The sequence below is a fragment of the Phocoena phocoena genome, chromosome X, assembly GCF_963924675.1.
Source record: "Phocoena phocoena chromosome X, mPhoPho1.1, whole genome shotgun sequence".
In the NCBI taxonomy this organism is placed as follows: domain Eukaryota; kingdom Metazoa; phylum Chordata; class Mammalia; order Artiodactyla; family Phocoenidae; genus Phocoena; species Phocoena phocoena.
In genome coordinates, this window is record NC_089240.1 from 86,806,178 (window position 1) to 86,818,859 (window position 12,682).

At 40.9% G+C, this 12,682-nt stretch overlaps 1 protein-coding gene across 1 annotated transcript; it reads right to left on the reverse strand.

The window, feature by feature from the left end:
• Positions 1 to 274: 274 nt before the first annotated feature.
• Positions 275 to 589, reverse strand: TCEAL9 (transcription elongation factor A like 9). Its single transcript, XM_065901298.1, has one exon. It carries the CDS (start codon positions 587 to 589, stop codon positions 275 to 277), a length of 315 nt encoding a protein of 104 aa, XP_065757370.1.
• Positions 590 to 12,682: the final 12,093 nt, after the last annotated feature.

Sequence of the window (12,682 nt, forward strand, 5' to 3'; positions counted from 1 at the left end):
TTCCCTTTCAAAAATATGATATTCACATATTACTTAGTAACTTCTTTTTTCATTTTATATCCTGCCAGGAACCTCTTTTTGTACAAATGAGTAAAGTTCTCTTATTAAAAGGCAAAGACTTGTAGATTGCTTTGAAGTAAAATAAACAATGAGATGCATCTAAAACCACTAATAGCAACAAGTTAAAAGTAGAAAGATGGACAAAGGTGTATTGGGAAAATGCAAATCAAAAGAAAGTAATGTTAACATCAGAAAAAATAAAAATCAAGGTAAACTACATTAAATAGGGGTAAGGATGGTTTCGATTAACCTTCCAACGCATCACTATAAGTTTGTTTCTTACTCTCCTTATCTCGTCTAATTCATTCACTTCTCTAAACATATCTTCCTTGCTTAAATGCCTGTTGTGTATATCTTCTTTAAATTCCTGGAGAGACTGAATCAGCCTTTCTCTAAAAGTTCCTTCTGTTTTTTCCTCCTCGTCTGGCTCTTCCTCCTCCTCTGGCTTTTCCTCAGGCTTTGGCTCTTCCTCAAGTTTTGGTTCACTCTCATTTTCTGGTTTTCCTTCAATCTTTTGACAGGGTGTCATCTTATATCTGTCTCTCTTCCTCCTGTTCCCTCTTCCTTTCTTTTTTTCTGCTTATTCTTCTTTGAAAACAACTACTTCTAGGAAATAAGAAGGCGACATTAAGTCAAAAGTTTGGTGAACGGACCAGTGCTCTGGACACAGGTCTCCGTATTTGCTTTTTGTGATTCAGAGCTATCACCAAATATTTTCCACTTGGGAGACTCAGTCTGCCATCTGGGTTTCCCCAAGCCTGCTGCTCCCACCCCCACTTTCCACCTCCTCACCTCCCTCGTCCCTCCCTCCAGCCTTTTCCAAGGCTCTCCTCAACCATTTCTCCCGTTACAAGGCATAACGCAAGACCCTCCTAGAACAGAGTAGGCTGGGAGAAGGGGGTGCGGGGAAGAACAGGGGCCGACAACCTCAGTCCCACCTTTGCCCACCTCCACCCCAGGGGTCTTTATATTTCCTTCACCTACCCGTACTGATTCGGTCAGTTTCTTCCTCGCCTTTTCTAGCCCTGCGTACTGCTATGAATAACAGACCTGCAGACCTGCGGACAAACGGGAAACGGGAGGGGGAGGGGGGAGGGTGGGGGTGGGGCGAGCGCTCAGTGGGCCGACCAGCACCACGCACTTTTCTCATTAAGGTTCTCGGTTATGGAAACTTTCCCACCTTCTTCCCGCCTTTGTCCCCCTCTCCACAGTGCAAGTTAAGTCGAATTTTCCATCAGACAGGGAGTAGGAAAAGCAGATTATTTCCAAACTATCTTTAAGACTGAGGGGGGCGGTTGGGGGGTGGGTAGGTGTTGGGAAAGCGGTCTGAGGTGGCAGAGGATGATTATTTTCAAACTCTCACAGGTCTCCCTGTCCTTCTCCCGGGACCCCTAGTCCCTTTCCCAAGGGTCACCATTTCCTGCAGACCTGGAGGTGGGAGGTGGAGAGATGGAATTGACCAGGGCTCCCTCAAGTCTCTGCTCTAGGCCACCCCACCCTAGAAATTCCCAGACAGCACCTATTTTGCCACCAACCTGCAAAATTCCGGCAAGCTGACTCCTTCTCCTTCTCCTAGCCTCGGGCCCCACCGGCTGCGCTGCTGAAGCAAGCTGGTACCCAGACGGGAACAAGGACCAGACTAGCAGGACTTCTGCACACGTCGACTCCTGGTCACGTGATATCTACGTCACCGGTGAGCTCGGGTCCCCAATTTCCACTCCCACCAAAAGCGCGGCAGAAGTGGGCCGGCCCTCTGCCCCCTACCCCCTTATACATTTGGCCCTTTCCATCCCAGAGGGGGAAAATGTTATTTGCCTTTCTCTGATTTTTAGGGAGGGGCTGCATCTTTTTCTGGAGCTACTAAACTTTTCTACTTTTTTCAAGAATTGTCTTTTCCTGCCTTCTGCTCCCAGGATTAAGAACTCCAACCTACATCCATCGCCCCTCCCCCAGCCTCCATTTCATCTGCAATCTAGTCCTTGGCTGTTGTGGAGCAGGGTTGGTTTGGCAGCAGGTTGTTTAAAAAAAAAAAAAGGATGGTGGGGGAAGCCTGGGACAGGAGTAAGATTTTTAATGTAGTTTTTTACTTTATTCTTAATACTTTTCTATATTTTTTGAAAAGTAACTGAAAAAAACACAATTCAGCTGAGTAAATATGAAGAGCTAATTGGCTTTATACAGCAATTCATGAACAGGGCAGCAACCCATCTAGCAGCTAGAAGGGCGCTCCCACGGGTTGTACAAAATGGAGGGTTTTTATAGGCAGGAGAGTGGGGAAAGGGAACTATTAGCAAAATAAAAGAAAGGATTATTTTTAGGCCAGGACAACTTTTTGGGGGGCGAGGGGAGAGGAAGGGAGCAGCAAGGGTTTTATAATGCAGATTGCTTCTTCTTTCTCTGGGAGATGGAGGAGCCTATGCCACAGATTACCTTACTGTTGCTTGACCAGAAAATTCCAGACTGGTTGATTTAAGATTACATTTCTGTGAGAGGTTGAAACTGCAATTAGGTCAGGTATTAAATCTAGGTTTGGTATCATAGGCTTTAGCACAAGAGATGTGGTTTGGGGCCTGTGGTTTTCTTTTTAACAAATTGTTATCTTTTTATAGTCGGAAAAGACAAAGACAGAATTACTTTAGTTAAGTGAGGCAGTATGTGTACAGTCCTGAGAATAGTGCCTGGCATATGGTAAGTGCTTTAAAAGTACAAACTATTATTATAATTATATTAGGATTTCGTTTGGGGAAAAGGATTCAAAATGACAAAAAGTAATGTCTGACTCCAGAGTCTTGGTGGTGGTATTTGCCAAGAAGTAATTGGTTTGGTCCTCTAGATGCCCTCTTCCCCAGGTAGTGAAGAGTCGATGGGGCAAGAAGATGTGATTACTTGGAAACTTCACTTCTGTCCTTCTAAACCACATTCTAGATACCTAGGACCCTAGAATATCCTGCCCAAAGCACCTGGAGCCCAAATGCAAGACTTGCTCATGCCTCTTCTCCAGATCTATCCTCCTGATAGTGACCCACATCCCCTTTGGGTTCACGCTAGGGTTGGAGTAGATGATACAGCTGGAAAGGCAGAACCCCCTTCATATGGCCATTTGGAGAAAGGGCTAAAGGAAAGGGTGTACTGCCAGGCCAATAGGAGCTCAGAGAAGGCAAAGGCCAATTAGCCCAAAATAGCCAGAGGAAGCCTCATGGAGGTAAAAGACCTTGACCTAGGGCCTCACAGGGTGGGTAAGACCTAGATAGAGGGGGGAAGGAAAGAGGAGACCAGTCTGACTGAACCTAGGCCCTGTGGCCTTACCATTACCTGGGCCTGTCTCATGCTGCCTTGCTGGGTCAAGTCCACTCGTTCCTCCTTAAGGGTTATTTGTCTCTTGATGGTGGCTATTGTCCGAAAGCAGGTTCAGTGCAAGCACTTTTTGACAAGCTCTGCACTACCCCCAAGGACTTTCTCCCTTATTTCCAGGTTACAGAATCTAAATTGGTCAACCTTTATGGATAGTTCTTAGGCAGTTGCTAAATACTTAAATATGCATTCCCTTTGAGCCTGTAAATCCATTCTTAGGCATTCACCCTGAGGAAATATTTAACAGTAGTCACAGTGATTTACAACAACACGGTTAGTTTGTAGACCTGAATTCCTGGCATCAATCCTTTGAGTTGGACCTGAATATGCAAAGAGAAGCCACAGGTGAAAGGCAGCAATGAAGGAAAGAGAATTATTCTAGGAAATGACATGTGCCCAAGCATGTACATATGCACCTACACATTCACACGTGTGTATGCATTCTCATAAACCAACGATTCTCCCAGATGATTTTGCTACAAGTTAAAGAAGGCAAACTTCATAATTCTGTTAAAACAATTCAAACTGCACCAACAGTATGTACCATTTAGAAATGGAGAATGACTATTAGGATATTCGACACAATTCTTTATAAAAGGTGCAATTAAGAAGCAAATTAAACGGCTTACAATGGGAAACAGGTTAAATTAATTATGTAACAACCATATCATAGAATTCTAAGAATTAAAATGAGATCTATTGAGAACATGAGTTAATTTTCTACCTATGCAATTAGAAAAAAATGAAAAATATTGATCATATTCAGAGTTGGTGAGGGTATGGAAAAACAAACATTCACATGCACTTTTGAGAATATAAAATAATATATGAATGTGAACTAAACTTATTGTGGTGATCATTTCGCAATATATACAAATATTGAATCACTGTGTTGTACACCTGAAACTAATATAGTGTTATCTGTCATTTATACCTCAATTTAAAAAGTAAAAGTACAAGCAAGATGCAAAAATAATAAAAGATAGAATAAAATAGTGCATTTCTGGAGGTCATTTTGGCAATATTTAACCTTAAAATATATGTGCTTTTGGACACATCACTTCCTCTTCTAGTGTTTTATCATGCTGAAATACTCCCATGCCAAATATGGTCAATGTTGTAGTTGTGGTAATAGATTTTTTTAAAGGAAAAAACTAAATATTCCTAAAAGGGGATTGGTTTAAGAGAAGTTTGATAATTCACTAATGCAATACTATGCAGTGATGAAAAATAATAATGTGGAGTTATATTTACTCACATGAAAAAATGTCCAACATATATTGTTAAGAAAGAAGAAAAATTGAAGGTTAATATATGTGGTAGTACATGTTTGTCACAGCATACATATATTTATTTTTGTGTATTTGAAATATAAGTAAATAAAGAAATTCTACCATAGCATGATTAGTAAAGTCCACAAAATTCATTCCTGTAAAATTCTGGGTTATATTATTGAGAAATGAATGAAATTACTGATGTGAGCCTATTTGGTTAGCTCGCTACACAACCCAAGTCCATTAGAGACTCGCTGTGTTTTGATGGCACCTCATAACAGTTGTTTATTCAGCGCTCAAGCTTAAACATCATCCTTATGTTTTCCCCTTTCCCCATGCCCATCACCAATCATGTTATATCCAGTGTCAACTTACTGTGGAGTCTTCCTGTGTTTCTCTTATCATATTAGAAATTTGAATGAATATATACTGAACTATTCCGATAGGATATATTTGAAATGAGTAGTCAATATAAAAGAAACTTTTCCTTTCTAAGTGTTGCATTTATATATTTAAAATTTATCTTTAATAGGCATGCATTAATTAATAACATTCAAAAAATGATTGAGATAAAACTTTGAAAACATGCAGAAGAAATAAAATATCTGACAAATATAAGATAGTCATATATATATAGAAATGAAAGTGTTTTATAATATATTGGTAGGTAAAAAAACAGATTATAAATGGTAAACTGCAGAAGGTCCCATTAAAAAATAATATATATGAGTAGATATTTATATGTATACACCAAAATATTAGAAGTGGGTATGATTGGGTGATCGGTGGGCATATAGGTGATTTATATATTATTTTATATACTTCTTTGTAGATTCTTCTACATTTTCTCAGTGGGTATGTGTAAATTCTATAATAAAGAATAGTCTGCGAACAGTATGACCTTATCTTATGACACACATTTCGCATATGTACTTCTCTGTAGCGGAGCAGAATTTGATTCAAGGCCTCCACTACCTGTTTGAGGTCCTTGCAATGGTTGGATGCCTCACATTTGCTTCCCTTGCCCCATTAGTGACTAGTATCCATTAAAACAAGGCTCTCCTCCCCATGCTCTGACTATGCCTCCCTCCAATTCAAGTTTGAGATAATCAAGCTGTAGTACTAGTCATACATTAGACAGGAGGTATCTCTTTCCAAATTTTACCCTGTGAGAAATCATTTCTTTAGGAATTTTTTTTGCTAAAAGTAATATTGTTGGCACTAATATAATATTTTAAGCAGATTATAAAATAGTCTTAGTTACCAATTCAATGCTTTTAAAAATATATATGAATAGAGCAAGAAAGGATTGTATTTCTGGCTCTGCTTGACAAATGGCATTTATGTATAGTTCCTTGACTTTTTTTCAGTGAAAATGTTTTACTTTTGCAAATAAAGGCAACAAATACTATTTAAAAGCAGGTTATAAAACAATGTGTATAAAATTATTCCAGTTATATTTAAAAACACACACAGAAGGAAAGAAAACCCTCAAAATCTACACTCAATTTCATTTATTTCATGACTCTCAAACATACATTATTCCCTAAGGAAATATTTCTAAAAGTGAAATTGCTAGGTCTAAAAGTCTGAAAAATCTTATGATTTTTTTATGTGTATTGCCTAAAGGGCCAGCAAGATAATTCAACAAATTTACACGTGTACTTACAGCCCATGTGGATGTTCTCATATAAAATGGATGGTGTTTTTTCTTTTTTAAAATTCCCCAATTTGACAAGGGAATAAGAATACCTTGAAGTTTTAATTTGTATATATATTTTTTAAGAAGTAAAACTTTCTTATTCATAGACGACATGATTGCCAATTTAGAAAATCCTACAGTCTACAAAAAAGTCACCAGGGGGCTTCCCTGGTGGCGCAGTGGTTGAGAGTCCGCCTGCCGATGCAGGGGACACAGGTTCGTGCCCCGGTCTGGGAAGATCCCACATGCCGCGGAGCGGCTGGGCCCGTGAGCCATGGCACGTCCGGAGCCTGTGCTCCGCAATGGGAGAGGCCACAGCAGTGGGAGGCCCGCGTACCGCAAAAAAAAAAAAAAGTCACCAGAACTAATGAGTACAGTAGACCTGTAGATAGGATATCAATTATATTTCTAAATACTGAAGCTGAATAACTTACACTTATTTTCCAGATAGATGTCTTCTTTGGTCAATACCCTACTGATGTCTTTTCACCAGTTCTCAGGCAGTGATAACTACTGTTGTTTTGTTGATTTTTTAGGAACATTTTATTACAGATAGATAACTATTGTTTCAGTTAGTCTCATTGGTTGTAAGGAAAAGAGACTTAGGCCAGCTCAGCTGAGGCAGATCCATGGTGAGAATTTATGAGATAGTAAAGAAGACCACGATCTTGAGGAAATCTGAGAATTAACAGCCAGTTTCGAATGGACCTCTAGAAGTTAGGGCCTGAGCATTTTTAATGTTCTGCCATTAACTTGGTTCAGCTGTGGACCCAGTCTCTTCTCCCTTCCTCTCACATCCCCTACTTCTCCTTTGTCTTGTCTCTGTTTCATAGCTTCAGCTTCCCCATAACGTTGCCCTGCTCATGTATCAGGCTTTCTCAGGTTCCTAAGGTACAAACCCTCTTCCCACAAAAGTGCTCGTACCCCACTAACCCCAAACTTGGACAAATTTGCATAGAATCTCAGGTGGTCCACAGACTTCCCTAGTTGAGAACACCTGGTCCAGGTTAATTAATATTGTCAGCTGGTGAGAGTTCCTTGGACACTGGCCTAAGCCTGGCTGAGGGGCCATCAGTATGGGGATGGACTGGCAGGCAGCAACCCTGCTGCAGGGCTAGACTCCTCCTGGGTTTCCTGGAGGTAAAGAGGCCAGAGGTGAGAGGCCTAGCAGGCTGCATCCCTCTAACAGAACATAACTGAACTAATTAGTATTTATGAAGATTAAAAACTCCTCAAAGTGGACGAGATAGATTATTTTTCTAAAATGACAAAAATAAGACACTTACTAAGGCTCTACAGGGATTAATTTCTTAACATGTAAAATGTTGATTTGTTTTCGAAAAATTTAGGTTTAAAATTTTCAAAATAATTAGCCTGTTTTTTTAAAAACTATTCGGGAAGTATCACTAGAAGCATTCTGTAAATGATAAATATAAACATGACCAAATAATGAAGGATTTCCTATTTAGTAGAAAATCTTATATTTTATTGTAAATTACTTTTCTCCCCAAAGAGTATGTCTTAAAGATTGTGAACAATTAACATGTTTTTTAAAATTGCTCTTTCCTTTGTAGCTGATGGAAAATATTTTCTTTTTTTTAAATTATTTTGTGTCCCTCATGACTTTTAAAGAGGGCTCTTTTTTAAAATTTTATTTATTTTTGGCTGCATTGGGTCTTCGTTGCTGTGTGCAGGCTTTCTCTAATGGTGGTGAGTGGGAGCTACTCTTCGTTGCTGCACGGGCTTCTCATTGCTGTGGCTTCTCTTTTTGAGGAGCATGGGCTCTAGGCACGTGGGCTTCAGTAGTTGTGGCACATGGGCTCAGTAGTTGTGGCTCGAGGGCTCTAGAGCATAGGCTCAGTAGTTGAGGCGCATGGGCTTACCTGCTCCGCGGCATGTGGGATCTTCCCGGACCAGGGCTCGAACCCGTGTCCCCTGCCTTAGCAGGCGGATTCTTAACCACTGCACCACCAGGGAAGCCTGATGGAAAATATTTTCTATTTGATATATGTTAAGTTAGCCAAATAACAAAGCACTCCAACGAAAAGAGAAGTCTTAGGATGAATACCCATACTCTTCCTCCCCACAACATGTAAGTATCGTATTTCTGAAATGTAAAAACAAAACATTTTAAATTAAAAAATTGGAACATAAAAGTACATAGAAGAAATATAATGTTCCACTTTCCACTCCCAGCCTCCTTTCCTGATACCTAGCTTTCTGGCCACTTAGGTGCAGGTAAGGGCTTCAGGGGAAAAATAATAATGACTACCAGGAGAGGAGGTTCTGGGAAGGAGCAGGTTGCGGAGCAGTTAGAACAAGGGAAAGGGCTAATCCCACAAGAAGATTAAGTGGACAATAACTCCAAGAGAAAATGCTGCCTCTCTCTTACACTACATCTGGCCTCCTGAAATGCCAAGATGGAAAAAGAGACATTCCAAATCCAGGGTGACAAGAGGAGGAGGGGTTGAGTGTTCCCGCTGCCTTGCTTGGGTGGGAGGCAGGATCAGGAACCTGAACTCCTTTAGTGTCCCTTGATGAGAGTCTACCTGGGCCCAAATCCCTTTCTTCCTGTCTTTTGTATCCTCTGAGTAATGATTCCTGTTGCAGAGGAGGAAAAACTTCTGGTCAAGGAATGCGGGGAAAAGCAACGGTCCAGTCCAGGAACGCTGTAAGTCTGTGTTCCGACTGAAGAGGCTTGGGGTAACCCTGGCACCAGGATGGCTGGGGACTGAGGGCAGAATCCTCAAGTGGGTCAGAGTCTGTTTTCTGGTCACACCTTCCTTACCCAAAGTCCATTTTTAGTGGTCCTGGGGGCAAGCAGTTTATGAATATGGACACAGGTATATGCTGGAAAGCTTTCCACTCAGCCCCTGCTCCCAGTGTCCCACACCCATTTTGGTGCCAAACATTTTGGTAGTAGGAGTGTGGAAACTAATCATCGGAGGAGGAAACAGAGACACAGAGAGTGAAAGTTTTACTTTAAATAGTCACCCCTCGTCCAACATTGTGGGTATTTAAAAGAGGAGGAGTACCAAAGGCTGAGGATGGCTATGGATAAAGGAGGGACAAAGCTGGGATATATAGTTTTGGGAGACGCCGGGCGGGTCCGGGAAGGGCCGGGCGGCTGCAGGTCCGCACTGAGTTCTTGCTGCAGAAGCCCCCGCTTCCCCGACCCCAACCATCCGCTGGTCTGATGTTTGCCGGGTCAGGCGAAAATGCGGCGGCGGCGGAGGAGACAGCAAGGAAAGGTGCAGTCGATGCGAGGGACAGTGGTGGGGGGAGGGAACGGAGCCCAGCCTGAAGCTCCCCTCCAGATCCTTCCCCTTTTGTGCCTGCATACGCCTGGGGAAGTATCTACGTACAGGAAAAAATGGTGAATTTTAAAGGAGGAAGGAGAGAGAAGCGAGCGGGAAGACGGAGCTCCGTCTGGAGGCCCCCTGGAGGGCGCACGAGTCCCTCTTAGGTGGGAAAAATAGAATTTCAGAAGCCATTAAAATCTGAATCTTGAAAGGTGCATAGTAGGGCCTCTGTCCTCGGTGCTGATCTTCCCGTCAAGCATTCAGTCCTTTCGCTTGCCTCTTGTCTCCTACGAGTAATGGAGTCCAAAGTGGAATAAGCAGGGGGATAAAAATCTCAACATGGAAAATGTTCCCCAGGAAAAAAAGGAAAAGGAAAAAGAAGGAGATCCTGCCCCTGTGGAGAATGGAGAGGAAGCTCGCCCTGTGGGAGGGAATGAAAGCTAGAAGCCTGAAGGCAATATTAGAAGGGGTTGGGCTCTGCTTTCCCAGGATTTTAGGCTTGTCAATAATATTAATGTGATAGACATAGACGGAGATGCAGATGATACCGAAAGTTTCACGGAAAAGATGAGAGAGTTAAACTCAGGGCAATGAAGTTAAGGTATAGTTTATCTGGCCTTGGTAGGACCACCCTCATCATTGCCACCATGAGGAATTTTTCCTTGTGCCTTGAAAACTGAGGTTTTCTCTGAGGTTAATACTTTTCAACCTTGTTTTCTGTTTATTTGCCTTTTCTTGGTGTAATTTTACTCATTCAATTGCTTCAAAACTTTCAGTATTGTCAGCATCTATTTGAATATTGAATTCAGACCAAATCCACAAGTTTTTCTTTGTCAGCAGAGGTGTTTCACCCATTCGAATAGAAAGATGTTCATTGTCTGTTTCAAAAGTGAAAAAAAAGTTAGAAAGCAGTGTGTAAATTTATCGTTGCTTCATTTTAGAGCGTATATATTTATGTATTATATATATTAACAATGAGTCTTAAAGTATATATACTAAAATGTGGGTGTTTATCTTTAGATGGCATACTTTTTAATGATTTAATTTCTTTCTCTTTGATAACTGTATTTTCCCAAAATTTGTATTTATTACTTATACCCTTAAATGTAATAAAAGTAATAAAAGCCATGTGTCAATCAGCTTTTTAAACAAGTGTCATTTAATAAAAACTTGTTAAAAGAACAAAACATGCATTTCAAGGTTATTTTTTAGAATTTCTTTTTTAGCAATATAACCCTAGTATTTATCACCCTGACATTCTTTTAAAGGGTCACCCTTGTCATTCGTGAAAAGAGAATACTATTTACCTCCCAGGGCTGCTGAGCGGATCAGATGAGGTACCCTATGTGTGAACTTTGTTGACTTGGACCCTACCTGACTCCCCTGCCCTTTCAGAACCCCCACTGCAGTGATACTTAGGGAGGACTGAGGGATATCTAACCTATGCCCAGGAACAATTTCAGGCAACTGAGAAGTAGGTGCAACCCTCCTCTGGATACTGCCATGTCTTCCAGACTCTATTGTCATTTCTCCTTCATCTTATTCCTTCTGCTGACAGAGGTTTTGGAGTCCTCCAGGTGACAAAGCCTTCCTGATTTCTGTGAGATCATTGTTACACTTATGAAGGTGCGTACTACACAAAAGTGCCTCAGCAAATAATATCTTAGCCAAGGTCTTAGTAAAAACAGGAATTTCTTATTTTACTTATAGGTCCTCTGCTCTCTAGGGACTCAGACATGATTCCATTTGGGTGGAGAGTGCTGGGTCAAGACATGAATAAAACAAAATGATGACTTGAACAGTTGGAGTCAGCCACTTATTACCTTAATTATAATATAAATTATAATAAAGCCTATATTTCTTTTCTGCTAGTAAAAATTTACAAGAATAATCTCCAGATGGTGACAACATTGACTCTTTCTGCCTGCCATGTTATTTCCAGAGGTGACTTCTCTCTCAGGACACTCTACAGTCTCTCATACAAAAAATTCTTGGCAGACCCACTCACTAGGGCAACAGAAACACATGAAGTATATAAGTTACAGAGATATTCACTTTCTTTAATCAAAACTGAGTAACATTAGCCAAATCTGATATTATCCCTACATGAAAGGCTTTAAAATATTTTGTGAGATAAAAAAAAAATTCCTAAATGTGTTAGCAATTACTCCTCTGCAGAACTGTGCCATTCTCATAGCATGTACTCTTTATCAACCTTATACTCCTAGTGTCCATTACAATGTTTGACGTATTGTAAATGTTGAATAAATGTTTAATATGGCCATTTTGACTCTGTGGGGATCCTCAAGTCCTTTACCTGGTTCTACTCTTGACTAAAGAACAGCAGGTAAGTCATTTCATTTCTCTAGAGGCAAAGACATGCATTTCCTAGGGAGCGCAGTAGAGGCCAGATGACACGCTAAATTAAAACACGAATAAAATTTAGCGAGATTTTCATAGTGTGTCACACAGACTGCCTGATTTAGAATCTCCTATTGTAACAGAGAAGAACAAACCTGACTCCATATTGGATCTACTTCTTTAGCTCTAACTTTTGTGCTCTGTTGCCTGTGCTTAGTTATGCTGGCTCTGTACCTTTGTAAAGGAATGTTGCCTGTAGCCTGAAATATACATAATAGCCCCTTTCTCAAGGCTCTGCCTCCCAGGCTTGACCTTTCCATATAGAGATAAAAGTTGTAGAACAGAGAATAACACTTGTCTTGTTGGAGGTTTACAGGAACACCCTGACCAGACCTACCTGGATAGCTGCAAGAACAAAGGATTATCACATCCCCTCTGGGGTCTGGTGGGCACCAAGAAGTTTGTAACAATCAGCCACACCCTCTCCTCTTTTTGTATAAAGGAAGCCTGAATTCTAACTGTGGTAAGACGGTTCTTTGGGACACTAGTCTGCCATCTTCTCGGTCTGCTGGCTTACAAATAAAGTCGATATTCCTTGCCCCAACACCTTGTCTCTTAATTTATTGGCCTTG